The sequence below is a fragment of the Triplophysa rosa genome, linkage group LG8 (assembly GCF_024868665.1).
Source record: "Triplophysa rosa linkage group LG8, Trosa_1v2, whole genome shotgun sequence".
Classification (NCBI taxonomy): domain Eukaryota; kingdom Metazoa; phylum Chordata; class Actinopteri; order Cypriniformes; family Nemacheilidae; genus Triplophysa; species Triplophysa rosa.
In genome coordinates this window covers 15,593,726-15,620,695 of record NC_079897.1, presented here as the reverse complement: position 1 = coordinate 15,620,695, position 26,970 = coordinate 15,593,726, and the positions used below count along the sequence as shown (strand labels likewise).

At 38.6% G+C, this 26,970-nt stretch overlaps 3 protein-coding genes across 7 annotated transcripts in view; 1 reads left to right on the top strand and 2 right to left on the bottom strand.

Moving 5' to 3' along the window:
* tnfrsf1a (tumor necrosis factor receptor superfamily, member 1a) overlaps positions 1–2,829 on the bottom strand; it is a 6,693-nt gene extending 3,864 nt beyond the window's left edge. Inside the window, exons 1-6 of the mRNA XM_057341166.1 lie at positions 2,413–2,829; positions 1,871–1,972; positions 1,057–1,153; positions 731–859; positions 311–460; positions 151–232 (exon numbers count right to left, since the gene is read on the bottom strand). Coding sequence (XP_057197149.1) covers positions 151–232; positions 311–460; positions 731–859; positions 1,057–1,153; positions 1,871–1,930 — 518 coding nt within the window. The 5' untranslated portion in view covers positions 1,931–1,972; positions 2,413–2,829. The remainder of the gene's footprint in view (positions 1–150; positions 233–310; positions 461–730; positions 860–1,056; positions 1,154–1,870; positions 1,973–2,412) is intronic.
* The window catches only part of cd27 (CD27 molecule), a 25,284-nt gene extending 6,375 nt beyond the window's left edge, over positions 1–18,909 (top strand). The window contains exons 1-8 of one of the 3 annotated variants that reach the window (XM_057341170.1): positions 5,675–5,748; positions 6,849–7,009; positions 13,417–13,482; positions 14,004–14,127; positions 14,694–14,825; positions 17,056–17,196; positions 17,381–17,503; positions 17,939–18,909. In XM_057341170.1, coding sequence (XP_057197153.1) covers positions 6,926–7,009; positions 13,417–13,482; positions 14,004–14,127; positions 14,694–14,825; positions 17,056–17,196; positions 17,381–17,503; positions 17,939–18,048 — 780 coding nt within the window. In that variant the 5' untranslated portion in view covers positions 5,675–5,748; positions 6,849–6,925 and the 3' untranslated portion in view covers positions 18,049–18,909. Of the gene's footprint in view, positions 1–5,674; positions 5,749–6,848; positions 7,010–13,416; positions 13,483–14,003; positions 14,128–14,693; positions 14,826–17,055; positions 17,197–17,380; positions 17,504–17,938 lie in introns of those variants that run through there. The other 2 variants (XM_057341171.1, XM_057341173.1) reach the window with 2 other exon arrangements.
* The window catches only part of si:dkey-260g12.1 (tumor necrosis factor receptor superfamily member 22), a 10,182-nt gene continuing 1,881 nt past the window's right edge, over positions 18,670–26,970 (bottom strand). Inside the window, exons 4-9 of one of the 3 annotated variants that reach the window (XM_057341167.1) lie at positions 26,249–26,356; positions 25,909–26,130; positions 22,883–23,002; positions 22,749–22,780; positions 22,514–22,664; positions 18,670–19,799 (exon numbers count right to left, since the gene is read on the bottom strand). In XM_057341167.1, coding sequence (XP_057197150.1) covers positions 19,552–19,799; positions 22,514–22,664; positions 22,749–22,780; positions 22,883–23,002; positions 25,909–26,130; positions 26,249–26,356 — 881 coding nt within the window. In that variant the 3' untranslated portion in view covers positions 18,670–19,551. The other 2 variants (XM_057341168.1, XM_057341169.1) reach the window with 2 other exon arrangements.

Sequence of the window (26,970 nt, the reverse complement as noted above, 5' to 3'; positions counted from 1 at the left end):
TTCACTCCGTGAGACAAACTGCTTTGTGTAAAGTAGCTGTTATCAGGTGACATGTGGGGAAAAAATGACCGATTTAAAGTAAGCTTTTCCTTTATCCCTTGAGTAAGTGAAATATCATGTCGTCTGAGTAAAAAGAGTATTGTGACTTACCTAACACATGGTTCACAGGAGTTGGGTTTCACACTATAATGTTTATCTTTGCACATACAATGGTTATAGTCTTCCCCAGTACCTGACAAAAGCCAAAATATGTAAGGTATTCTTCAATGCTAATTCATTATTTGATCAAGATTAAATAACTTCAACTCACAATTTCCAATCTTCCATTGCCCAGGTCCACAGTTCTTACAGAGACGACATTCTAATGTCGAAGTGGTTAATTTCTTCATGTAGTATCCATCATTACATTTACACGTGCTGTTACTTGTGACCGTACAGTTTGAAACTGTCACCATATTGGCTATGAGTAAGTAACAGACAGATCAAAATAAATAACAGAACAAAGTAAATGATTTGGTGTGTGTGAAGGTTTATAATATTTTATTTTTATTATAATATTATATTTTACTTTTTTTTTTACAGAACATGTACATGTTAAGACTTGACATGCATAGTTAATAGGGCTATGAATATAATAGTAGGATATTACAATCCCACAGCATGTCAAAATTGTGAATTTGAATTGAAAAAACGAAAAGTGACAAGATCATATGAAAATAAAAAGGCTTACGTTTTTTGCAGCTTGTGCATTTGAAGCAGTTTCTGTAAAAGTTTGCCTTTTCTGAGTACGTCCCAGCATCACATTTCTTACAGACAGACCTTTGCCCCAGTGCAGGGCATTTCTGTATAAGCTTAAACCCTAAAGAAAAAGTGCAGAAAGGAAATGAAAGAACAGTCTGTGAGAGCTGAACCAAACACCAGTTACGAAACACTCTTCAGTTTTCATTTGCAAACACACATTATACATAGGTGTTTTAAAAGCACACAACTGTGTCATCTTTCAATGAGTGGCCCTAAATAACATGTCTGTAGACACATGGAATAATTTAGCTTTACCTGCATGGCATTTATCACAGCAGAATCCTTGGTCGTTCCAGTATTCATTTTCAGAGCACTGTCCTTGCCCAACTACATATGATTGGCAGAATAAAACCTGTGGGCAACATTAAGGGAACATTTGAGTTTCTAACATATATACCATAGTCCTCATTTCATTTGTAAAATGAGCTAAAAGGTGCATTATACAACAGAGGACAAAACATGAAATATTGTATTCCAAAATACAATGATATTGACTTTATATTCGTTTTTTTACTATTTCTACTTGACTCAATTATTTGTGATCACAGTGCTTACAAGTGCTATGAATGTGATGTCATATGACAAGTTTGACAACAACCCAAACAGAGAAGATAAGTGATTTATGTTAAATCAGCATTACATTTTGTATTTTCCACATTGAATTAACATGAAATCAATTATCTTTGCTATCTGAGAATTTGGCTAACTACTGTTTGGAATGTTAAGCATCCCATAAGATCAAACTTTAATTTTATTAACAAATAAATATAACAATTTGGAAAAAGACACAAATTAAATGACGAGAATACAAAACTATTGATTTAAAGTTGATTATAAGGAAAAAATATTTTGAGCTTCTTGCAAAACTGTGTGCAAGGAAATGAGCCCACTAAACTACGTACTTGCAATGCTCTGTGGGGGTGCTTTGAATGGTTAACCAAATAATTGATTATTAGAAACATAGAAATATAACATTCTGCTATGATTTCGCCATATGATCATTTAAAAAAATATCCTTTTGAATACAATTATTCATTCCAACGAGAATGCTTTGAAAATGTTGTGTTACCAGCAATAAACAGATGCTGAGGTGATGTTTCCTCCGGTGTGTTGTGTTGTGCTGTGTCATTATGAGCTCTAGGGGGCGCTGCTTCTCACGTCATCAAACACACTGACGGGCACAGGTTCGCGTGGATGAGAGAAATTTACGAGATAATTATTATTATTCATTTCTATCTCTCTGAACACTGCATTACCAAGTCAAGAAGACGCAAGTGTTTTGATTAACACTCGGGGCATCTCCTTGTCTTTTAAAAAAGGGTAATGATGATACAGTAACCAGTTGCGCAAATTTCCACTTTTCAAAACGACAATTCGCACACTATTAGAAAATATCTCAAATACTTGTTTTTAATGATTATTTTTATTATTGCCAGGGACGGCACATTATAGCTACACCACGGAATACTGTAAAATAAGGTGACGTTTAAACATTTTCCACCCTTCTTAAGCCTACGGTATAACCTCAACGCCCACAGTGAAATGCCACTTAAAGATATTGATCTATTTCCGCGCGGAGACTTTAAAGAAAAGAAGAGCGTCTGACCTTACCTTCACATGGCGATTAAACATCCTCTGTTATTGCTGTTTATCATTCCCAGTTTGGTGAAAAATATATAAAAAGTTTTTAAAAAATGTGAAGTTTGCGAACTAGCTCTTTCGTCCATGTATTCGAACAGGAGGGCAGTCTTTTACTGGAAATGTTATGCGTCACAACAGACTGCTCCTCCTCGTGCCACTTCAGATGCAGCCAGGAATGCGACCGAGCGCGCGCACGCCAGGAAGAAACCGAAAGTAACAAACTTCAGTTTCAAACTGTGCTGACAAACATTACATTATATTATGGGTTAAAACAATGCGACAGGTTCAATAGGCCAAAACAATTGTTTACTTTTTTTTAGAATAAAGACATGTACACCGATGAGTCAAAAACGAGGCTGAATCCAGCTTCTTATTCGCAGCTTCTTATAGAAGCTATACGCTCCCCCTTAAAAGACGCGACTCCTGTCTTGACATTTTCCGGTTTCTTGTTCACGCTCAGTTTAGGGACCGTCTCGATTTTCTCTTATTCGCTTTTTTTGCTTTTATGTTTAAAAAAGAGCAATGAACAGTTTCTAAATATTAATAACACTGTGTGTGTGTGTGTGTGCGTGCGTGCGCGCGCGTACAGAAGAGAGGCTGCTCTGCTGGCTGTCTGGTGCAGGCATAACAAGCCTGAGCTGAATGCCCTTTGAGATGATTGGACTTAATGAGGAACCCTCATCACTCCCTCCCCTTACTATTCTCAATATCACTTTGGCAGAACAGTTTAAATTATGTTTATGTTTGTAAAATGCACAGTATGAACAGTTTTAATATGCAGTATTAACTGCAGATCTGTAATTAACTTTTCCTCTTACATCTTATGCATTTATATGCTATGCATTTATGTTTTTATATATTTTTTTATTTTTTGTGTTTGTGCGTGTGTACAGTTGGCAAATAAAGCTCGTTCTGATTCTGGTTAGTTATTATAGTTATACAAAGACATAACGACATAACAACAGTTCAATGTATCATTCAATATACACTGTAAAAAAAATCCCGTAAAAAAACAGATAAAGTACTGGCAGAAAATTACCAGTACATTTTCCTTTATTTTACGGACATTTCCATTAATGCTAAAATGCAAATGAATGCAGTGCAAAATGTAAAATACAGGTAAAACAACTGTAAAAATGAACACGGAAAATTCCTTCATATTAATACAGTATATTGTGCCCTATTTTTACGGCTTTTTTTTAGAGTGTACTAGTTATTGATTACATATGGTGCTCTTGGCTAATTGCATGCACTAATTACTTTACATTAAAATACAGGTTGACATTTCTACTGTAGCATTTTTAAGTTATGGATCCATTAAGTTGGCATACGTGTCAATACTGTTCAATGAGACATTGCACTTATGGCCCATTTTTAAGGGGCTATATCTCAGTTGTCTTTGAGGGTGCATTAAAAATGTTAAGGGTATACCCAGTCTTGGCTACCACCATGCAGAAAAGCATACAGTTTTACTGTATCATTTTAAAGTTATGGACCCATGAAGTTGGCATACGTGTCAATACACTTCAATGGGCCGTTGCACTTATGGGCCAATTTGAGGTGCTACATCTCAAATACTTTTAAGGATGCGTTGAAAATGTCACATGAGGGTTAAACAGTGTCCTTGACTACCACCAAGCCAAAAATCAGACATTTTTACTGTATCGTTTTAAAGTTATGGACCCATGAAGTTGGCATATGTCACAGTACTGTTCAATGGGTCATTGCACTTATGAGCCATTTTGAGTTGCCATTTCTCAGCTGTCTTTGAGGGTGCGTTAGAAATGTCGAAGGTAGGTTATACCCAGTGTCCTTGGCTACCACTGTGCAAAAAAGCAGACGTTTTTACTGTATCATTTTAAAGTTATGGACCCATGAATTCGGCATATGTCACAATACAGTTCAATGAGCCATTGCACTTCTGAGGCATTTTGAGTTACTATATATCAGCTGTCTTTGAGGGTGCGTTGTTATTAAAGAGCAGGTTTAAAGGTTTTTGTAAGTGTCCTAATGTTGTATTAGAGTCCCCAACAACATGTTCAAATGCATCAAACGTAAAAAAAACCGGTGCTGTTTTCTTAAAATATGCATTTAGTATCTATCCATTTCTCAAAGATCCCTAAACGATTCCTCTGAAGCTGTTCAAATTTTCCGCTTCTCTAAGCTCCTCCCTACCGCGAGTCCAGTGTGCTCCGATTGGCCAACTGGCCCAATCAGTTGTGATTGGTCTTTCTTCATACACTGCGTGTCAGAAACGAAACGCCCATTACCACAGTTCTTATCTCAGGAAGGTTTTTGTAAACAAAGACGCTGTGTGTAAAAATGGCATCAGTATTACCATATCACAAGTTTTTATCTTCATAAACTTATCTTCATAAACCATTCAGACTATTGTTTTCTGTTGATCTTTTTTCGTCATAGTTGTGGGAGAACAACAACGGCTCTATCCCAAAGTTGATCATTACTTTGATTATACAGAGAGGAGTAACTGAGAAAGTTAGCGAGAGCTTTCAAAGATAATGCACACACCTTTACATAATAAAATGATATAGTGCTGCAGTCCGTTTTTTAAATAATGACAAGCAAACCGTTTTGTTTGAAGGGGATCGTGACCACAGCTAAACTTTGCACACTTGACAAAACCATAATGTGAGACACGTTAGCAAAGTGCTACCGTGACTAAACGATAAAGGGATACAGTTTGTACAATACTACGACATGTAGAACGACAACAGTCTACAATAACCGCCACATTATTAGGTAAGAGTTGGCAACAAAGTACATTTGCATTCACAGCACAAAACACAGCGTCACCTCGACATGTTGTATACGGCACGCAATACTACCTGAAGTGCTAGTGGGCAGGTCAGAGTGTTCCTGTTTCGCGGGGATTATGCTGATGCGTTACACTGTGACGTATCGATGTTACACTCAAAAGATTCGAAAGCCTAACGGTTTGTTTGGGCGGTTCGGAGTCGACTCTTTGGAAGCCAATGTCTTAATTTATCATGGACTTTTTGGAATAACAACTTTGCAGATCGTCAAAATTGAAGGAAAGCTACGTTACACACTGAAATGCCGGTAATTTTATGAGATTCATGAAACCTGCTCTTTAATATTTAGAAACTGTTCATTGCTCTTTTTTAGACACAAAAGAAAAAAAGAGAATAAGAGAAAATCGAGACGGCCCCTGCGTGACTAAGAAACCGGAAAATGAATTGTCGTCTTGTAAGGTGGAGCGGATAGCGTCAATAAGAAGCTGGGAATAAGATTCATCCTCGTGAGACAAAACATGATCAGTCACAGGTGAAGCCATATCAGTGATCTCGTAATAATGCTGCCTTCACGTGCTCTCGGAAAATCGATAATTCCCACTTAAACCCGGAAATAAGTTATGGAACGGTGCTCTTTTAATGTTAACAAATACTTGTAATGTTTTAATGTTACTATATCAGTAGTAACATTGATGTTTTAATGTTACTAAATACGTTTAATGTTAGTAAATCCAGACGTTTCTTTCGCGTTTGTGGTGGGAAATATACTACTTCCGTGGTGTCTTGAACGCAGCATAATGCTGCCTTCACGTGCTCTCGGAATTATCGGAAATACGAGTTTTCGAGATAATATCTGCACATGAATGCCCTCTGATGCCGCGTTTCCCACGAGATGGGTGGGCCTTACACAATCAACATGGCGGATGGGGAAAGGATTTCTGCAGTGACAGATGTGATTTATACGTTTTTTCTGCAACAGCTTCATTGCCTTGTCGTTAAATTAGTACATATTTACATATATAAATAACCGTTTGAAGCATACTGCATGTTTTATACACTGCGAAAATAGCATGTATTTCACTAATTTTCCAGAATACCCAGATAACAATTTTTGGTTCCCAGAACGTTATTTTCTAAGGTTCGTTTTTGGTTCTCCAGGAAAGTTTTCTTTACAGAAATAGAACGTTAGCTCTTGTTTCCATAACGTTCTGGGAACCAAAAACCAACGTTAGGGGAACGTTCCCCTAACGTTATAGCAACAATGAAACGAACGTTTTATTTCCGTAAAGATAACCAAAAACAAACCTTAAAAAACTTTCTGGGAACCAGAAACTAACGTTAGGGGAACATTCCCAGAACGTTAGCCTAAAAACTTTTCTCCAGTCCGTTTGGCCTCACTACACGTCAGAGTGCATCCATGCTGTGTTTTTATCCATCGCTTATTTTATCTAATTAAAATTAGATGCATTTTATTTATCTAATTAATTAATTTTTTATCTATTAATTAGACAAAAATTATTTTATCTAATTAAAATAAGTAAAATACATCATCCAACACAATATGGAGGATGAAATCAATGCATTATATTCTTCTATTAGTCTGATCCTTTTTAATTTCTCATCCTTTCTCAGATACAGTACTTAACCATCCTTGGCGTTATCTGAAGGGGCTTTTTGCCGTGAAGGCGAAGAAGGGAAATTTTATCATTATGACATGTCAACTTTGCCTGCCTAGAGCAGTTGAAATATCGGCATTCAAGAGTTCTTCCTCTAATTTGAAAAAACACATCGAGGTAAGTTTCGAATATCTGCTAAGTATCATATCTTTTCTTTAATATGTTCAAATCCATGGGTCACAATCAGTTAAGTATGAGGAGTGTACTTCTGGGAAAATATGTTCATGATAGAGGTTTTTTGAGCCAATGTGAATTAGGAATGCACCAAATGTTTGTCAACCAAAATTATTCGTCCAAAAATGGCACAAAAAAGCCACTCTGAAAACACAAACTTTTACCGAACATTTTTGATGACGCGATCAATGGCAACCAGCTTGAGTAAATGTAGTTTTACTCAGAAGACCCCAAAATGATAACGAGAGGCTGTTTAGACTGCGTGTTATTATGTCGTTAATAAGAGGGATGGGGTGGGGTTGTTGCTGGTTACTGGTTCTCTCATCATCTCGTGTTCGAGATCCACCTATGGAAAGGGCATCCCTACCTGACCTCTGCAGAAGCATCCAATTGCACCAAGTCTGGCTAGACAGACAGAAGTGCGCAGCCAATGCCAGGTAAGGCCCCACCCCCTTACCTGAGAGCATATAAGGTCTGCCTGCGCTGCTATTCTTCAGTTGACATTCACTTCTCGCGATCTCTGCTTAACACAGTTCAGTTGGATTTTCGCTGCTCACTGTGTGTCTTCAGGAGGACATATCGTCTGATCAGCCTCCGCCAGACGTGCCAGTCGTCTATTCAGCCAGGTTAGCTGTGTTTTTTGCATCCTGAGCCGCGCACGCTCGTGCATTTTTTCACCTGCCCCCCTTTCCACGGCTGCCCGCCACGGATTTTAACGAGTTTTTCGCCGCTATGTCGCTCTCTAAATCTGCCGCTACTTCCGCAAACAGCTCATCAAGGGCCTGCCCGGCCGTGTGCAGGGCTCTCATCGCCGCTAAGGACTCTCACGAGTTCTGTGTGGTCTGCTTGGGCCTCAAGCATGCAGAAGAGGCTTTGGAGAACCCGGAGCATTGCAGCCATTGCCTTATGCTGCCAAAAAGCTCCTGCTCGCCCCCCCGAAGCCGGTCTTGCCTGGTAAAAGGGGCAGTTGTGGTCTAATAAGGGGCAGTTGTGGTCTAAATGTTAGAGAGTCGGACTCATGACCAGAAGGTTGCCGGTTCGATTCCCAGGGCCGGCGGGTAACAACTGAGGTGCCCTTGAGCAAGGCACCTTACCCCTACTTGCTCCCCGGGCGCTGCAGTGATAGCTGCCCACTGCTCCGGGGGTACGTGTGTTCACCACTTGCTGTGCGTGTGTTCACTACTCTCTGGATGGGTTAAATGCAGAGGTCACATTTCGTTGCCTTGTACTTGTACATGTGCAATGACAATAAATTGAATCTAAATCTAAATCTAAAAAATCTAAAATGGACCATTTTCTGCCTCCGTTCATCAGGCCGCTTATAAGTCCCCCGCCTTGGCTGTTAGGGCTCTTAACGTTTCGTCCCTGCTTTCCGCCTACCAGGCGGAAATTTTGGAGGACTTGGGGCAGCAGCTGGACAAAGGATCCCCCTCGCCAACCTTAAGGTCAACGACCTCGTCCTCCGCAATGCTCGTCAGGCTGTCCAAGCTTGCGGGCGCTCCATGGCATTTTCTGTGGTGGGGGAGCGTGCTCTTTGGCTGAACCTGTCGGGACTCCCTGACAGCGAGAAGAGGTGCATCGCGGGTGCTCCGGTCGAGCCTGGCCAGGCTCTTTTCAGTCCCGCCGTGGCTTTGATGCAGCAATGGTGCGATGACAAAAAGAAAGAGGACAAAGCTTTCAAGTTGTGCCTCCCCAGGAAAGTAGCTCCACGTCCGTTGCCCACTGCGCGTTTTCCTAACCTCCCGTCACGGGTCGAAACCCGCATCATAGCAAGGAGAGACCTCGCAACAAACCCCTTCCACGGCAGAGTAACACACCCTCTGCTAAACCCTGCTATTTTCTGGTTGCAAAAAAATAACCAATAAATGACCACCAGGGAAGGTTATTTTCTGGTTATTTAAAAAAAACAGCCTGCAATGTTCTGGGAACGTTATTTTATGGTTGCAAAAATAAAACCTGATTAGAACGTTCTTAGAACGTCATTTCTTGGTTCCCAAAAAATAACCAAAAGGGAACCAAAAACTAACGTTATTTTCTGGTTTAAAAAAATAACCAATAAATAACCATCAGGGAACGTTATTTTCTGGTTATTTAAAAAACAGCATGCAACGTTCTGGGAAAGTTATTTTCTGGTTGCAAAAAATAAAACCTGAAAAGAACGTTCTTAGAACGTTATTTCTTGGTTCCCAAAAATAACCAAAAGGCAACCAAAAACTAACGTAAGGGGAACATTCTGTGTTTGCTGGGTAGTCAGCAAGCTGACTATTAAATCTAGGGCTGCAGCTATCGATTATTTTAGTAATCGAGTATTCTACAGATTTTTCCATCGATTAATCGGGTATTCGGATAATAAGTACTTTTTCTTTATTAAAGAGCAATACTAAATTTACAAGAGGAAAACAAGACAGGTCTCTTAAAATGAACAACTAATTTGTTATATTTATACAGTAGGATGTACAGTTGAAAACTATTACCATATAACATTTTCCCAAGACACACTCAAGCATGAATCTCCTCCATCATTTCCGACAACAAAGGACCTGAACACAACCAGCTCGGAATCATAACATCAGAAGTGGGAATTATCACATTTCCGAGAGCACCTGAAGGCAGCATAAGGCCACATATTCCTTTGTACCACAGGATGCCTTCAAGGGTCTTGTAGGGTCCATGCCTCGGTGGGCTGGAGCTGTCAGGGCAGCACACACAGGACCAACAGCATATTAGGCAGGTAATGTAATAGGGCAGGCTATAGTTACACTTTGCATAACCAGAATATAACTAATATTGAATGATTTAATTAATATTGGTCTAATGGTTAGAGAGTCAGACTTGTGACCAGAAGGTTGCCAGTTCGATCCTCAGGGCCGGGGGGTAACGACTGGAGCAAGGCACCTTACCCCTACTTGCTCCCCGGGCGCTGCAGTGATAGCTGCCCACTGCTCCGGGTGTACGTGTGTTCACCACTTGCTGTGCGTGTGTTCACTACTCTCTGGATGGGTTAAATGCAGAGTCACATTTCGGGTATGGGTCACCATACTTGACAAATAATTAAATTAAATTAAATTAAATTAAATTAAATTAAATATAGCCTACTCACCCTCATGTCATGGCCCCCATTGACTTCCACTTTATGGACACAAAACCACTGAGACATTTATCAAAGTATCTTCTTTTCTGTTTCACAGCAGAAAGAGTTTTGAACCACATGTGGACAAATAAATGATGAGAGGAATTATTTATTTGTGGGGCGAACTAATTAAGTAAATAATTAATTTAGGTCTTAGTGCATGACCATCCAGTCATCCATCACCTACAAATAAATTGCATGCAGTTTTCTTGCATGTACATGTTTCTATTGTTGTTTTGGATAGCACTCAACAATGTTACTTTTTTCAGTTTTTCTAATTGTTGCAATTTTATTGTTGACTGTTTTTATTTTTCCTGAGAGCTAAATTAACCCAGTGTTCAATGCTAAGTTGAAAGATAACAGACGTTTAGCTATGGTTCGTTTGAGCTGAGTACTGAAGCAAAGCAATAACTTCCTCACCTCAAAACCACATCCTGCTCCACTTGTCCTGTGACCTGCAGTGTAACCATGGAGATTAAGAATACCCACCACGGGTCGTAACATGGTGAGGTAACAAGAATAAAAAAAACAATGCCAAATTATTATGTTAAATCCATAATGCTGTTAATGAACTTATAATTTGCATTTATGGTCTGAGTCTTGGATAGGCCTAGCTGTGGTCCGTTGGGACATTTGGAACGTCAAAAACCACTGACATGCAAAATCTCTCATAATGTTTATTCCTATGAGACATACATCTCACTGGTAGATGTTATCATTGAAAAATTCTGAAGATGACGACTGTGTAAATGTAGTAGTGATGCAGTAATGCAATTACTAGAACCAACGGTCTGATAAATGTTGTTAGATTTCTGTGGTACAACAAGTGCCATACAATAATTTCTTTAAGCGTGTGTGTTCAACAAAAGGTGACGACAGAGGGAAATGCAAAAAGATTCGTCTTCCAGCAGTATTGACCCAAATTAATTAGTTGTTTAAAAATGGCACACTGACTATTACCAACCAGCATAAAAAAGCCTACTTCTGCAAGTCTATAATAGCCAATACTTTGAAAACACTGCAGAGGGTAACATTTGCTGGTTTTCTGGGGAAATCTGGGGAATGGATGTGAACATGGAAAAATGAAATGTACTGCTCTGGTAACAGACAGCATAATAAAATGATACAAAAACATTAATAAACACGTCACAGGCATTTGTGGAGTCGATGATTTTCCGTTTCTGCTCAAATCTGCAGAAATGTCTTTATAGTTGTGCACAAGCAGACTCTGTGTGGGTTTGTTTTTTTATTAGAGCTGTTAAGGTGGAAGCAACAAACAACCTAACAGAAATATATCATAAAGACTTAAATGTTAAAAAAGAAAACGATCTTGTGAGATTTTTTACGTCAAAAGGATTTGATGACTAATACTGCTGACTAAAATTTGTACAATTTAAAAACTGTTCACTGCCAAAGTGTCCGGTTATAAGGACCCTGTTCTGGCCAGAGCCTTTCTTCTAACTAAAGCAATCTCATTTAGCTGATATTGTTATTTTGCGACTTTTCGTTGCCGGCTCACATAATACTTCGGCATCACCCCTAACTGGTCCAGCATGCTATATCGGCCAAACAGGATGTTCTCATTGCAAGTTTATTTGTGAAATGTGCTCAGTTCCTGCTCCCCTCTTCTTCTCAATATACTGGACACGTCTCTAGGTCCAAACAATAAGGCTTTCACTTCTTCTTTAACACTATTCTTGTAATCTTTTGTCTCGGTTTGCTCTTAAAGGGATAGCTCACCTAAAAATGAAAGCCATCGTGTCATTTCAAACCTGTGTGACTTTCTGTCTTCTGCAGAACACAAAAGATATTTTGTGGTACCCAAACAACTTTTTTTGACATTTCTCACAATAGCATCTCTTAATGGTCAAATTTGAATTGGTCCCTCATTTGTCCTTAACTGGTCCCTCGAGTTGCTTTAGATAAAATCTTATGCTAAATTAATACATGCTCTGAATCTGGATGACCAGGCCAGAGAAGTCTAGGTGTCCAAATTGTTGGACCTACTAAACCAAGAGTTTTTTTTTAAATGAACACGCAGGTCCTCTCCACTCATCGCCATTAACTCATCACGTCTACTTCACTATCAGCAAGCACGCACACAAGAGTTAGAGTTAGAGGCCTCAAACCATTGTGTCATATTATCACCCTATTGCCAAGGGACGACACCCATCACCGCTCTATTGTCAGCAAGCGTTTTCTGTGGTTGGCGCTAACAGCCGCTAACTGCTCCAGTATTTAGTTTAATAGACTGTGAGATAATATTGCACTTTTGTTCTTAACCAAACTTTGCACTCACACGGTGTGCACTCATAAGGGAAAGAACTCTTTTACTTGAAGAGCAGAAATGTCTACGGTTCAGGCCCATCAGCAGATCATGTTATCGCTGTTTGAGTAAGCTGAGCTTCCTGTAGTACACTTGGTTGTAGTGATGTTGTGGTAAGCCCTCCTTTTACTGTAAAAACGAAATGTGTTTGTGTGTGTGCACGTGTTTTGCGGTGTCATGTCTAATCTATCAACTGTGAACATGACTCTTCACTTTAAAGATGTCAGTTCCACAGAATTAAAGCAATGTGTTGAAACCACAAGTAGCTGTAACGTTAAAAAACAATTATTTAGTATATACAGGAATGTCAATAACATGGATATTTTAAACATAATAAGAGACTGAATATAACATAGTCAGGTAAACATACTTGGTTACTAAAAGAGAAAAGACAAAAGTAAATTCCTGGCCTAAAAAATTGTACAGTAGACTGCTTTGTGATGACCATTTTCTTTCATAAATCTGAATTAAAGATGAAATGGATTCGATGTGATGAGACGTTATACCATTGACCTCATTGCGAATATCTTATCTCAGAATGAGTAGCGTAGTATGTTCAAAGTGCTAGTTGTTTTTTTACTAACGCCTTTACTCAGAACGAGAGACCCTTTTTTTGCGCATTTGCGCACTTGCACTTGGCTCAATGAGAGACGGCGAGAAGAGAGAGTTTGTTTTGGAACTAGTTCAATGTTATAAAAGACTAAAAAGGTTTCATGGAAAGTTCAGGGCAGGGGAAAAAGAGGTGCATGAGCGGTGTAGATAGACGGCGATGCTGTTGTGATCTCGGTGGTCTTTCAGAGCACCCAAATGTCAGTTTAAATATGAGTCACCGTGACTAGACTTGAGAATAAAAAATCATTATCAGTAACAAGTCTTGTCCCCTCACCTTCATAGATTCAGAGGGGCTCGACTCACTCACATCTCTTGCCGCTTCTCTCCCGTCTTATACACATATTCACGGTAAGACTTTGTTCTGTACTTGATGGTTGTGTGGTTATCAGGTATGGTTAAAAATCTTCAACTTGGTTGAAATGTACCATGTGATGTGCTGCTCTCTGATCTGATTAGATTCAAAATGTTGTTAGAAGGATGTAAAGGTTTATGTAGATGTCAATTAAAAGTTAATCGTCATACTGAACCTGAACCTGTTAGGTAGTAGCTTGTGTTTATTATAATCCTGTGTAAAGAAGTTAAAAATAACCCATCCGCCTTATAGATTTATTATAATAATTATTCAATTTAACACTTAATTGGCTTTGCGAGTGTAAATGTAAATGTAGTTAATGCAAAAAATGTTCATGTTACTGTTTAATCGCTTTAAGTGATGCTAAGTTATTATTAATGTATAATATTATAGAGAGAGAGAGAGAGAGAGAGAGAGAGAGAGAGAGAGAGAGAGACATTCGTACAAACAGTCAGTGCAGGTGTTATTACAGGTGTCATTTTATACTTACCTTCACATGTTTTTCTCTTTCAATCAGATGCTTACCCTGCTTAGCATCTTCCTGCCCTTATCACATGTCCTTTCTCTCGGCCAATCACTGAACTGTAATGAAAGAATAGAATACAAGGAAGGAAACCGGTGCTGCAAGAAATGTCCACCAGGTAAATGAAATCAACTGCCCGTTCACTGTGAGTTATATAGAATTTGAACAAAAATGAGTATGGCACAGTCAAAACTGAATTGAATTGAAATAAAGTTAAAGGCGAACTCATTAGTTAAGATTTAGTAGCCTAATTAACTATATTGAACTACGTCAGATAAGATGTATTGAGTCGTCTCTTGCCAAATTCAATCCATAGATGAATAATAGAAGTGATAAAGGTGTATATATGACGTCTACACAGCTCATAGCTAAAACTGAGAATGTTTACAATGGCAGGAATATCATTTCATTAGACGAATGATTACAGCATTGAGGACTGTTTGTGGAGTATTTTAGGGTTTGGTTCTTGTATGGTTGGATGACATTTGATCAGCGTATTAAAATGACACATTCAGTTTCTCGTATGATGACTACTTGTTCTTTGAACTCAACCTGGCAAACTCATAAAGCAGCATACGTTAAATGTCACATCATCATTTTACATTTTTTACCAGCATCCTCGATGTGATTTTGCCACACTCTGAGTTCCTTTTTACATACCTGTGTATGTGTGTTTTTACACAGGAGAGTTAATGGCACAGAGATGCAGTGGACAGTCCGATACTAAGTGTGTCCCTTGCAGCAATGGCTACTACAATGACGACTACAATAATGACTTCCTGCAGTGCAAACTCTGCAAAGGGTGTTACAAAGAACGTACGTCCACTCCACTTCTCGTTTTTGTACTATCATTTATGGTATGTTTGTATTGGTCTGTACCTGTTATACAGTTTTGACATTTTTAATCGTCACATGAATCACTTCATCAGTATGAAGTCATAAACTAGAACTGACAAACATGACCGTAAAACGAGACAGGGGCCTCCCCTTTATCAGCTCTTGGTGGGTTTCTAGTCTGGAGGTGGACGGGGGTCTGAGAAAGTTTTGTTTTTTCGTGCAGTTTGAAGGTGCACAACATACACATGGAAAAAAAGCCTCCTGAGTGTGCTGTTAAGACCGGAAAGCAAATGTACTGCCTACTGAGATTTTATTGGTTCTTATATGTTTATTTCATCTCTAGTCCTGGAGAGACCGTGTCCTTCAGAGTTGGGTTTCAACTCTATTCAAACACACCAGCTTGTAATTTTAAAGTAAACTTTTGGATCTTGTTCAGGTGTGTTTATGTTTATTGAGGTTTGAAACTAAATACTGCAAAACACAATCCCTCCAATATAGTTAGACCCTTAGTAATAAGCATTCTTTAAGTTCATGTAATTAAAGTGATACTTCACCCAAAAATGAAAATTCTGTTATCATTTTCTCACCCTCTTGTTCTTTAAATCCTTTATTTATTACTTTCTTTCTGCCGCAGAACACAAAAGAAGATATTTTGAAAAAAGTTGGTAACCGTACAGCACTGGCCAATGCAAGTGAATGGGTGCCAGTTAACAACATTCTTCAAAATATCTTCTTTTCGATTCTGCGGAAGAGAGAAAGCCATACGGGTTTGAAATGACAAGAGGCTGAGTAAATGATGACAGAATTTTCATTTTTGGCATCGCTTTAAGTGTACTTAAGCAAAGTTCAAATATATTTTTAAGTATACTTTGCGCAGTAAGTGTACTGATATAGATATGCTAGTAGTATTTTAGTACTTGTAAGTGTCTCAATACTACTTGGAACTAAATTGTCCCACTTTATTGTTCATAAAAGTTAATTTAAGTGTAACAGCAGTAAACTGTATAGACAACAAAATGAGCCTATTGGCTATAAGTAATGAGTAAGTATACGCTCAGTAAACTACTAATTTAGTAGTTTTATGCTGCACGTATACTCGTACGTTTTCTTTAATTTAATATCATACGTATAGTTCACTTTTTATATATATAATTGATATAATATATTATATTGTTACTATATAAAGTTTAACATCTTAGTTTATAACACAGTATGTAAAATGTGGAAGTATTTAATAGGCTACCCAATTCAAAGAGTAAACAAAACTACAAGCCATGTGTACTTAGAATACTTCATTAAACTTACTTGATCAAAAGATTGAATCCAAAATATTAGACTTTTCTGACAGTAAATCAGTAAAGACAAGTATGCTTAAAGAGACAGTTTAGCCAAAAATATTTTTTTGTCATCATTTACTCACCCTCAAGTTGTTCCAAATCTGTATACATTTATTTGTTCTGATGAACACAGAGAAAGATATTTGGAAGAATGCTTGTAATCAAACAGTTCTTGGCCACCATTGACTACCCTAGTAGGTGTACCCAAAAGTGCCTCAGAACTGTTTGCTTTCCTACATTCTTCAGAATATCTTCTTTTGTGTTTAACAAAACAAAGACATTTATAAAGACATTTTTCTTACTATGGTAGTCAATGGTGGCCAAGAACTGTTATTTACAAGCATTCTTCCAAATATCTTTCTCTGTGTTCATCAGAACAAAGAAACTTAGGGCGTACTCACACTGTCCTAATCGAACCGCGCCCGGGCGTGTTTGACACCTAATGCCTCTGATTGACTAATGTGAGCGCTCGGGCACAGTTGAGGGCAACCGGGCTAAATGTGTGTATGCCCTTATACAGGTTTGAAACAACTCGAGGGCGAGTTAAGGAATTCATTTTGGGGTGAACTGTTCCTTTAAGTGCAATTACAGTACATAAAGTAGACGGTACTCTAGTTTAAAAGCAGTTTACTAATAGCACACTTGAATAAACATTTTTGTAAGAGAAGGAATTGAACCTTTGCTCTAGATTATAGGTGGAGAAGTCTTGAGAGGAAAAAATGAAAACAAATTAAAATTGTTAGTCAGCACAAAAGAACTTGATGTATGTGTATGAGTTGGTTTTATTTTGAAACTTGCCTGAAATGACTGTATCACGCACACACATACAGTATGCTTCTACCTAACACCTTTTTGACTCTTGTGATACGCAGATATGAAGGTTGAGAGAAACTGCACGCTGACACGTGATGCCGTGTGCACGTGCGAAGACGGCTTCAGATGCAGTGACAGCAGTTGTGAGACATGTGTGAAGGTCCAGACCCCGGTTACTACTAAACCACCAGCGACCACAGGTGAGCATTACAGTCCTGACACAACCTGGATCTCTGTTCGAATAACCACTGATAAATTATTCTCATATAGTGTAAAGCCAAACAGTCTCACACACGCACACAGTGTGTCCGCTATTGACCAGTATACCGTTTCTCTTTCTTCCTCTCTCCATCCGTTTGCTCCCTTTCTATCAACCTCATCCAGACAATATGTGGATCTCGGTGAGTCTGTGTTTTGCGTGTGTGTGTGTGTGCGCTCTGCTCACCTGTTTCCTTCTCATCAGCAGACATGGATGGCCATGTAAACGGATCATGTCAGCATCAGCCGGTCAGTGTCACAACCAGTCAATGCATTTCACAAACCTGTTTTTCTGTTAGAGAGAAAAAATTCCTGTCATTTATTCACCATCATGTCGTTTTAAATCCGTATGTGGTCGGAACACAACAGAAGATATTTTGAACTCAAAACTCAGTGGTTTTGTGTCCATACAGTGGAAGTCAATGGGGACCGGTGTTGTTTGGTTACCAACATTCTTCAAAATATCTTCTTTTGTGTTCTGCAGAAGAAAGAAAGTCATACCGGTTTAAAATGACAATGAATAAATGATGAAAGTATTTTCATTTTTGGGTGAAGTATGAGTTTAGGATTATTCTTTAAAATGAATAATAAAGGAATAAAACATATAGCATGTAATTTAAACATGGGAATGTACTTCATAGCAGTAATGTGACATTTAATGTTGTTCCTCTTATTGGTCATCAGCTTTCTGTTCCTCCGAAAAGAGAGGCTCTAAATGCAGTGAGTGCACAGAGGAGGAGGAGGTACCAATGCCAGTGCAGGAGGTGTGTGAAAAGACACTGGAGGATGTCTGAGAAGGACAGAAGCAGACGACCACGGATGCGTGTGTGGCTCGAGTATTTATACTGACACAAACCTGATACGCTCACGAGTCTGTAGTGAGAGGGCCCGTCTGAAGGTTTTGTGAGAATGACCGTCTGTCTTTGGAGACCATCCTGAGAAATACAGAGACAGCAGGAGATACACACTTCCCACTGCACACAAAGACACTGAATATGCAATTGTTTGCAAATAATGATGTAAATTATATTGTCTGTGCTTTTGTTTGTATTTATAAATAGATGGTGTGTCCATGAACTGGTCTATCAACATCGACTTTATGTTAGAAAGTTTAAGGAGTACAGTATAAAAGTGTACAGTATATCCTGCCTGGTGGATATTTCTTTCAAGTTTTTAACTCTTTTTGTAAAGTTGTCTTTAGGAGTTCACTGTAAACAGTCCTGTGATGTGAATTTTGTAATGTAGTGTGTAAATGAATATGGGCTGAGAAGCCGCATGTATCACCATTATAAATTAATTCGCAAAAATGGGTGGCAGTTTCAGATATTTCATGTCAACTACCCAATTGCAGAAAAGGTAACTGAATTTCATTCTCTCCTGTGATTTACATAAGCACTCAAAGAAAACATGTATAAAAATAGTTTTATTGACGCTATTGCACTTTACAATCAATATCAGGTATATAAGACTTTGTATTTCAGTGAAAATAAAACATATTAACATAACACAAGCTTTGTGTGTTCCTGCGCTAATGTTTGGGGTTGCTTCGGTTTGAACGACAAACCAACGTTGACATTTCCAGACCATCTTCAAAATGTCAGGACTTTTTGGTGGCACAATCCAAAGTCTGCCACATAAAAACCAAAGAGGAAGAAGGCAGACATAATCAACCAGAGACTGAACACCGAGAGACTACGAAAACAAAACACTGCTGGTATTTATGTTGCGAACAAGATGTTAGTTTTTCGGGTAAAATAAATTAAAACATTTTTATTTAAGAACTGTGAATGTCCTTACACAACAAAGGCACCTTAAAGTTGGTCATTCCAGACATAAAGAAGCACACTGCAGTTACAATAACCTTAACCACAAAAACTTCAAAATAAATATCTGTGAGAATCTTTGGCCTTCTGAGTGTCTTAGGGCAGCTCCTTTACTTGACATGTCGACCAAGAGGTGCTGAGATAAAGCTTTGGCCCGGGGGTCATCTCTCCTCCATGATGAGAGAGACCAGCACTGAACGAGAGCTTTTGATATCGACTCCTCATGCAGTCATGCCAGCCGATGTGATGGTTCGAAATCTCGACTCTAAGCATGAGGGTATGGGTGACATTTACAGCATGAATTGTCAAGCTTGATCCATACTATTCTACAGATACCCAGGTCTTCCTCATGCTCTCTAGACAAAATCCCCTGCCAGGTTTAGAGTTTTAATACTGGGTACTCGTGCAGCATCAATTACAACAAACCACACAGCAGTCGAACAGTACGGAAGAGCGGACATTTCCCACGATCCTTCACAGCACCTCTTCTTTAGATATATGGCACTCCTTCCCTTGTTCTTGAGATGGAAAGAAGATAAAATCATGCTCTTGGTTTTTTTCCTCTTGAGATAGATGTATGGGTGGAGATTGAGGGTGGGGCACGTTGCTGTTATTTAAAGGTTCTTGTTGCCGTTCATTTGCCTTTTTCTCTCCTCCGTCCCATCCGAACTGATTGAGCAAACTCACAAAAACTGTCTGGGGACCATAGATGTGGAAAGGGCCTATCACAAAGAGAGAAGTTGATTTGATTTAATATTATCTGAAGACTTTATGTTAAATGATATTGCATACAGGTTGATGTTAATCTTTAGTACACAATGGTCAGAATACTTGATTCTGATTAGCCAGTAATGACATTCCAAGGTATGTGATTTTTTACAATGCTCATCGCTGTGAACAGCAAGGTGTGCTATCATTGGCCAGTTAACCAGTGCGTAGTGATTGGTCGAATACTGCAATCGTGTGATGGAAATGTAACGCTTCTTACCATATTTGGAACATCAGGTTCCAAAGCAATTGTGATGACAGTGTTGGGTGTAACTAGTTACTAAGTAATTAGTTACTGTAATTTAATTACTTTTCCCTTGAAAAAGCAAAAGTAAGGGATTACTCTTATTTTTTCTGTAATTTAATTACAGTTACTTCTGATGTAATTAAACTAAATACTTTGTGTAATACTGTATGTGTGTGTGCAGAAGTGGAATTGACATCAAAATTCAAAGTCTAACTTTAAAATCCGTGCTTTAATGTATAATTCTCACATTTATAATTCATAATAATACTTTATGTAGTTTTATATTATTTATTTGAATGAATTAAAAGAGCCGTTTCATGTCTATCCTTGAATCACTTAACTCATCAAGGTTGATGTAGGATATAGAAAGTAATTAGTAATTAGTAATTAAATACTTTTTGAAGAGAGTAACTTGTACGGTAATCTAATTACATAATCTAATTACATATAATTATATTAATGTGTAATTAGTAACTAGTAATTAATTACTTTTTCAGAGTAACTTACCCAACACTGCTTACTTGCGTATACATTTGGGCGGTCTTAGTCAAATCATACCACGAACTGACGTAGATCTGTGGGGAGTGTGGTTACACGAGGCGTTTCAGGCAGGTCTGGGTGAGCATTCGCTTTTAGATAGAATGCATCTTTTATTCCGACACTTTAATTTATGCAATTTTACGTGTCTAATACATGCTTGGGCAACTTTTAACGCACCAAAGACACAGAAAAACACGTATTCGTGCCATATGACCCCTTTAAAAAATGACTTGCAAGTTAGATATATGCCTGATTATCATATATTAAAAATAATTGCGGAAATTCACTCCAGTTTTGCCTTTAAGCAGCATTTCTGCATGGATCGTGTCAATTCCAGTCCAGTGTGTGTTGAATTTAAACAGAAACAAACCCCAGGAAAGTCACGCAACAGCAATGTGAAACACAGAATATGCAAAGACACATGAAAGTTGTGGAAAAAATCTGGCTTATTCCATCATACATTTATTTTTTAACTAATTAATGCATGTAAATACAGTGGTATTGTTTAAACATGAATATGAACTTATTCAAGATTTTATTCAGAATACAAGATCTGCAAACATTTTTTGTTATTTTGTCCTGTTTCCATTTTCTGCAAAAAAATCATAATTTTACTTTAACACATACCTATAAATAAATTCAGAAAAACTGAAAATAATTTCGAAGTGGTCTCTTAATTTTTTCCGCTGCTGAAGATTGTATTACAAATAATGAAACCAAATTTCATGTTCGTCTTGCTTGACTTTTAGTCGTGTCTAAAGCCAACAGAAAAAATATTCCTTGTGGAAGCTTTGTATTGGTAACAAATGAGTTTATAAAATACTTTAATATTTCGTGTCCAGTAAATATCTCATGTGGCAAGCCATGTAATAAGTGGCATAACCTACTTTGGGCTTTATGTAAGGGATAATGTACAGCCGGTTGTTATCGCAAGAATAAACCCAGACAGTGTGATCACTCGTATTACAATGAAGGGGTTTATTCTGACAACTGTCTGTACATTATCCCGCTTATTACACGGTTATTACATGTTATAAAAAGACATTTATATATTTGTGTAATATTAAACTGTGCCTGTCAAAATTATTTGCAGCGTCCGGGTAACCATGTGTTATTAGTTGTGAATGGTAGTTATCTGGCAATATTATAACTTTGGAATGTAGTGATTGGCCAATCAGAATGAAGTATTTCAAATCGCCTTGTAATATGCCCTTTTCACAATGACGTCACTTAACTTCCGCCTTTTTGCAAAGCAGTGTATCATAACATCCGTCTTGCAACAAACAAGAAGAAGAAGAAGAACTTCCGTTTTGCCGTCGCGCTGGAATTTAACAACAGTGAGAAAAAAAACTGACAGAACACGTATTCAAGTACTTATCCTAGCACATTCGCTAACACAAAAAGAAAACAAAACACTTACCTTCATAATCAAACAGGTACTGTTCAACGAAGAATTTGTATCCTTTCTCTAGCTTTGATCTTGTCGTTAGCGAAAGTAGCGAGTTGTCTGCAAGACGTCGTACATCATCTAGACGTATTTGTGGCAGATGTGCAAGCCACTTGGTAAACTCCATTCTGAGGCGCTAGCGGAAGTAATTTCTTCTTCTTGAGTTTTACTGGCGGTTGGCAAACCATCTTATAGGTGCATTACCGCCAGCTTATGAACTGGAGTGCTAGCAGAAGTAATGATACACTGCTTCGCGGCAGAACGGAAGATGCGTGACGTCATGTGAAAAGGGCGTATAATCTGCTATAACAACCAGCTGCCTGTATATTATCCCTTATATACTGCATTCTGGCAAAGCCAGTGGAACATTTTTAATAATTGTTTTTAATTTTTAATACCTCTCCAAAGAACATAAAGTAAAACTTTCATAGTACCTAAATTGCCAGATGGAGGCACCGCCTGGTCCGAGACGGTTGGCTGATGGAAAGAGCAGTCTGTTTTCTTATTAGTGGGTGTACTTTCATGTGATGGCATCTCCTGGGCATATGACTGGCTGTTTGTAGGAAGGGTGGTCTCACTATCCACCTTTATATAATTTAGGGACGGTCGGTTTATACGATAATTCTAACAAAGTATATGAGAAAATATTTGCTCTTACTTATAACTTACCTCTAGATTGCCCAATGAGCATCGCCGGACAACTGAGGAAGAAACAGTGAGAGGTAAAACCATGGCTAACCAATCAGCATTAAATTCATCTGTTCAACATGTTGAACATCTGAAGCCTGCAGTATGTAACTTACATTGCTTAAAACATTCTTTCTCTTTCTTTCTGCAGATCCGGAAGAGGACTGTTACAATGATGATGGATAGCATTGTTAACATGAATCCAAAAATAATCCAAACCAATACTCCATTTTCACCTGTGAGAGATGCGAAGTCAATTAGAAACAATGGATACAATAATAAGGGATAGTTCACCCAGAAATGAAAATTCTGTCATCATTTATTCACCCTCAAGTAGTTCCAAACATCTGAATAGAAAGGAAGATATTTGGAAGAATGCTTGAACAACATATAATAGTCAATAGTTCCCCACAATTTTTCGATTTTCCACATTCTTCAAAATATTTTCTTTTGTGTTCAACAGAAAAAGAAATGCATACATGTTTGGAACAACTTGAGGGTGAGTAAATAATGACAGAATTTTCATGTTTTGGTGAACTATCACTTTAGGGCATGTCTTTGGAGGGCTCCACCCCCAAAAATTTTAAATGTGCAGGGCTCTAGACTAAATTTTTGCACTGGTTGCACTGGTGCGCCTAACTTTTTTTCTTAGGTGCACCAGCACAAAAGTTAGGTGCACCCAAATTTTCGACCACATCGCATTTAACACCGCAGTTTTACAAGTTCACTTTTTTTTAAATTGCTGTCCATATAGGCAAAATTGACTTGTAAATGATTAACTAACAATCTGGTCAACATAAAGTTCTTTATTTGAAGCACAATTCTACAATAAAGGTTACTTACTGAAGAAGTGTTGGTGCTTAAAGTGCTTCACTGAACTGAAACTTAAACTTAAAACATCTCAAGATAAACGGACATAACCTGGGAGGTTGATGGCTCCGTGTCAGAGCATTGCTTATGATTTTCGGACCGATCAGGCCTTAACTTAACATTACTCACGAAAAAGTTGTCAATCGTTCTTTTCATCTTCTCTCATCATCCGCGGCTACATCCACTCTGTTTAACTGATGGGCCTATAGGCTCCTCCCCTCTCTGTCTGACTGCAGCACACGCATCTTCACACGTACACACCAGAGGTTGCACTACACTTTTTTATTGTCCGTCATTTTGACTGACAGGCTCGTAAAAAATCCGCCATAATCTCTATGGTGCAAGGTGGCTTTACGTGGTAATTTGACGTCATCACACTGTACTTGCGTCTCGGAACTTGTTGTATTTTAATACAACTGAATGCCCAATAAAGCCGTTGTTGTTTATATTCATCTATATATTTAATGTTTATGTTCATATGTGATTCGATCTGGGAAAACCCAACACATGGTGCAAATTTATATATTACAGTTTTTGATACCATATTCAAGCCCTTTCCCAGGTCGGCTGAAGCGCTATGATTTTCAGGAACGGAATTTGGAGGAAAACGGGTTTAAAGTTAAGTGATGAAAATAAAAGCACAACAGTCCAGTATCACAAGTAAAAGTCACTTTACAGTGGTAAAAGACTTACTCTAATAACAATTTAATAAAAAAACATTTCCCAGTGTTAAGTCTATAAAAATACTGTAGGCTACAAAACCGTTTGAATAAAACCAAAGTAAGGAAAATGGTGCGGGCACACTTAAAGAACGAGAGCTCTGCCATTATCACTACACAAGGAAACTAGCAAACATTACGGACAACAACTAATAAGCAGTGAAGCAAGTTTTACGTTGTTTATCATGTGCATAGTGTCTGGACATTTGATCATCCCTTGTATGTTTTGCGATCGGATAACTCCCGGTGCTGCAGACGGGGAGCTCTGTCATCTCACGAAAATATTGTATGATAAAACTTTGCATGCCGTAGTTTACACAGGACTGGCGGGAAATGTGCATTGATACTCCTTCATTCTTCATGTTATGTGGTTTACTTTGATAGGTGAACTGTCTTTCCCGCGTCCCAGCGCGACATCCGACGGGTTTTCCCAGATCGCATCACATATATGTCTAGTCAGTAACAATGACATGTGAAAACACGCACGTCCCTTCGCGAGCCTATCACGCTCTAATGAAGGGAAACGGGGAGTTACAAATTGTCCTCATTGTAATCCGTTAAAATGACGGACGGACGGCCTTCAGGTTTTTCCGTCATTGGTAAACATTTTTTGTCAATGACAGAGAATTTTCGGTTAACGCGACCTCTGGTACACACACGTACAGGAAAATCTGGACCACGGCCAATCAGAGGGGGGTCCGCCCTTCACTATCTCTGATTGGTTTAGACAACGATATGGGCCTAATGTGTGTCTGTTGTTGAATCACAGGGAGACTTTCAGAGTCGCGGAGACTTTTTTTCTCCCTCGAACGGCACCGGTGCGACCTCAGATTTTTCTTAGTCGCACCATTGAGAAATAAGGTTGCATGTGCGACCAAATTGGTCGCACTCTAGAGCCCTGATGTGTCTTTAAAAATAGCAGCTAGGGCCCAACAACGTCTGACGCTTTGAAGGGCTCTGACATACTGGAGGCCCTAGGCCCTGCCTCCTCCTGACCTTCCTCGTCTGGGGTCTCATTTATAAACGTTTCATCGTGTCATCCAGCCAGCCAACTAAATTGCAGAACTCGTGATTTAAAACATATTTAGTGTATATAAAACATTTCTAGCAAGAACAATGACCAACAATGCGCACTTTGATATTATTGTGGACACTGCGCGATCCGGTAGTAGAGCGGTCCATTGGCTCTTATCTTCCACATGTCTTGTACCGTCACGTGAATGGAAATATGCATATGTAAATGATATGCAAATGACATCATGCATGTTAAACTAGGCGTTGTAAGCTCCATATATGGTTATATCGGGGAGGAGATGGGGTGGAGATACATGTAAGCACACCTGACCCGGATTTATAAAGGGAATTTATGCGCAGGTTCTGGCAAAATCTTCTTTTTATGCATTTAAAGGATGAAATGTACGCAAAGTTTTATAAATGAGACACCCGAATCAAACAAACTAGGCTTCCTTACTTGGGATGGGGTCCAAAATACTGTTAGGAATACTACAACATGCACACATCAAGACAAGTAGAAGGAAAACAGCAGCACTTACCTGACCAGTTTGAGGGCTTTTGTGTGCGAGGGAATAAAGTGGTGGCAGTGGAGGTATAGACCCGGCTTGTATAGACCAGGCTTGGGGTGGGTGATGTGATTGGATCACACTGTTTGCAGTGGCCTGTGTACTGGTCATGCTCTGTACATGTAAAACCATCCTGACAGCGACACTTCACATCTGATGTGCTCTTGCACTCCTCCACCACCTCCATATTGAACTCTAACATGCACACACACACAAATGTCATTTTAAAATGAAGCACTTTTGCAATACTTCCTGTTTCTATTCTCAGGTCATCGCATCTATGTACTGTGATGGGTGTGATGAAAATTCGCACCAGGTTTGCAGGTCTGGAAGCAGCGGTGACAGCTGTCTTCTCTGTTCTCCTCACTGGTGTAGAAACCAGAGCGACATGGAGTGCACCTACAGGGTAACAGGCATTGTCCTGGGATGGACAGATGGAAAGACATAGAGGAAAAAGAGGAAGCGTGGAGAACAGACAAGATGGAAGAAGATGAAATAGAGAGCAAAGTCAAGTGAAAGAGAGAAAATTTGTTTCAATGTACATTTACAAGGCAACACAAAAACACATTGTAGATTAAACAAATAAAAAGATCATCATCCAAAGGGACAGTTCGCCCAAAAATGAAAATGTGGTTTCAAACGTGTACATCTTTAATTTTTTTTTATAAAAATAGAAATTGAGGAACATTTTAAGCTCTCTAGTCCATTTAATAAAACTTAAAAACATTTCTGTCCATAGTTTGGATAACCAAAGCTTGGATATTCTGCTAAAGAGCTCCATTTGTGTTTCAAGAAACACATAAAATCATAAGGGGTTAAAACGAGTAAATGCTGATAGAATGTTTATATTTGTGTGAACTATCCCTTTAAAGGTCTAATAACTAAATTTGTATTTGAATGTGCACAGACTGTCTCAAAGGGCACATACTAAAAATCGAGTGTCAGAACTTAAAGGCGGATGTGGGTGCTCGAGCACACACACACACACACACACACACACACACACACACACACACACACCAACACACCGGCACG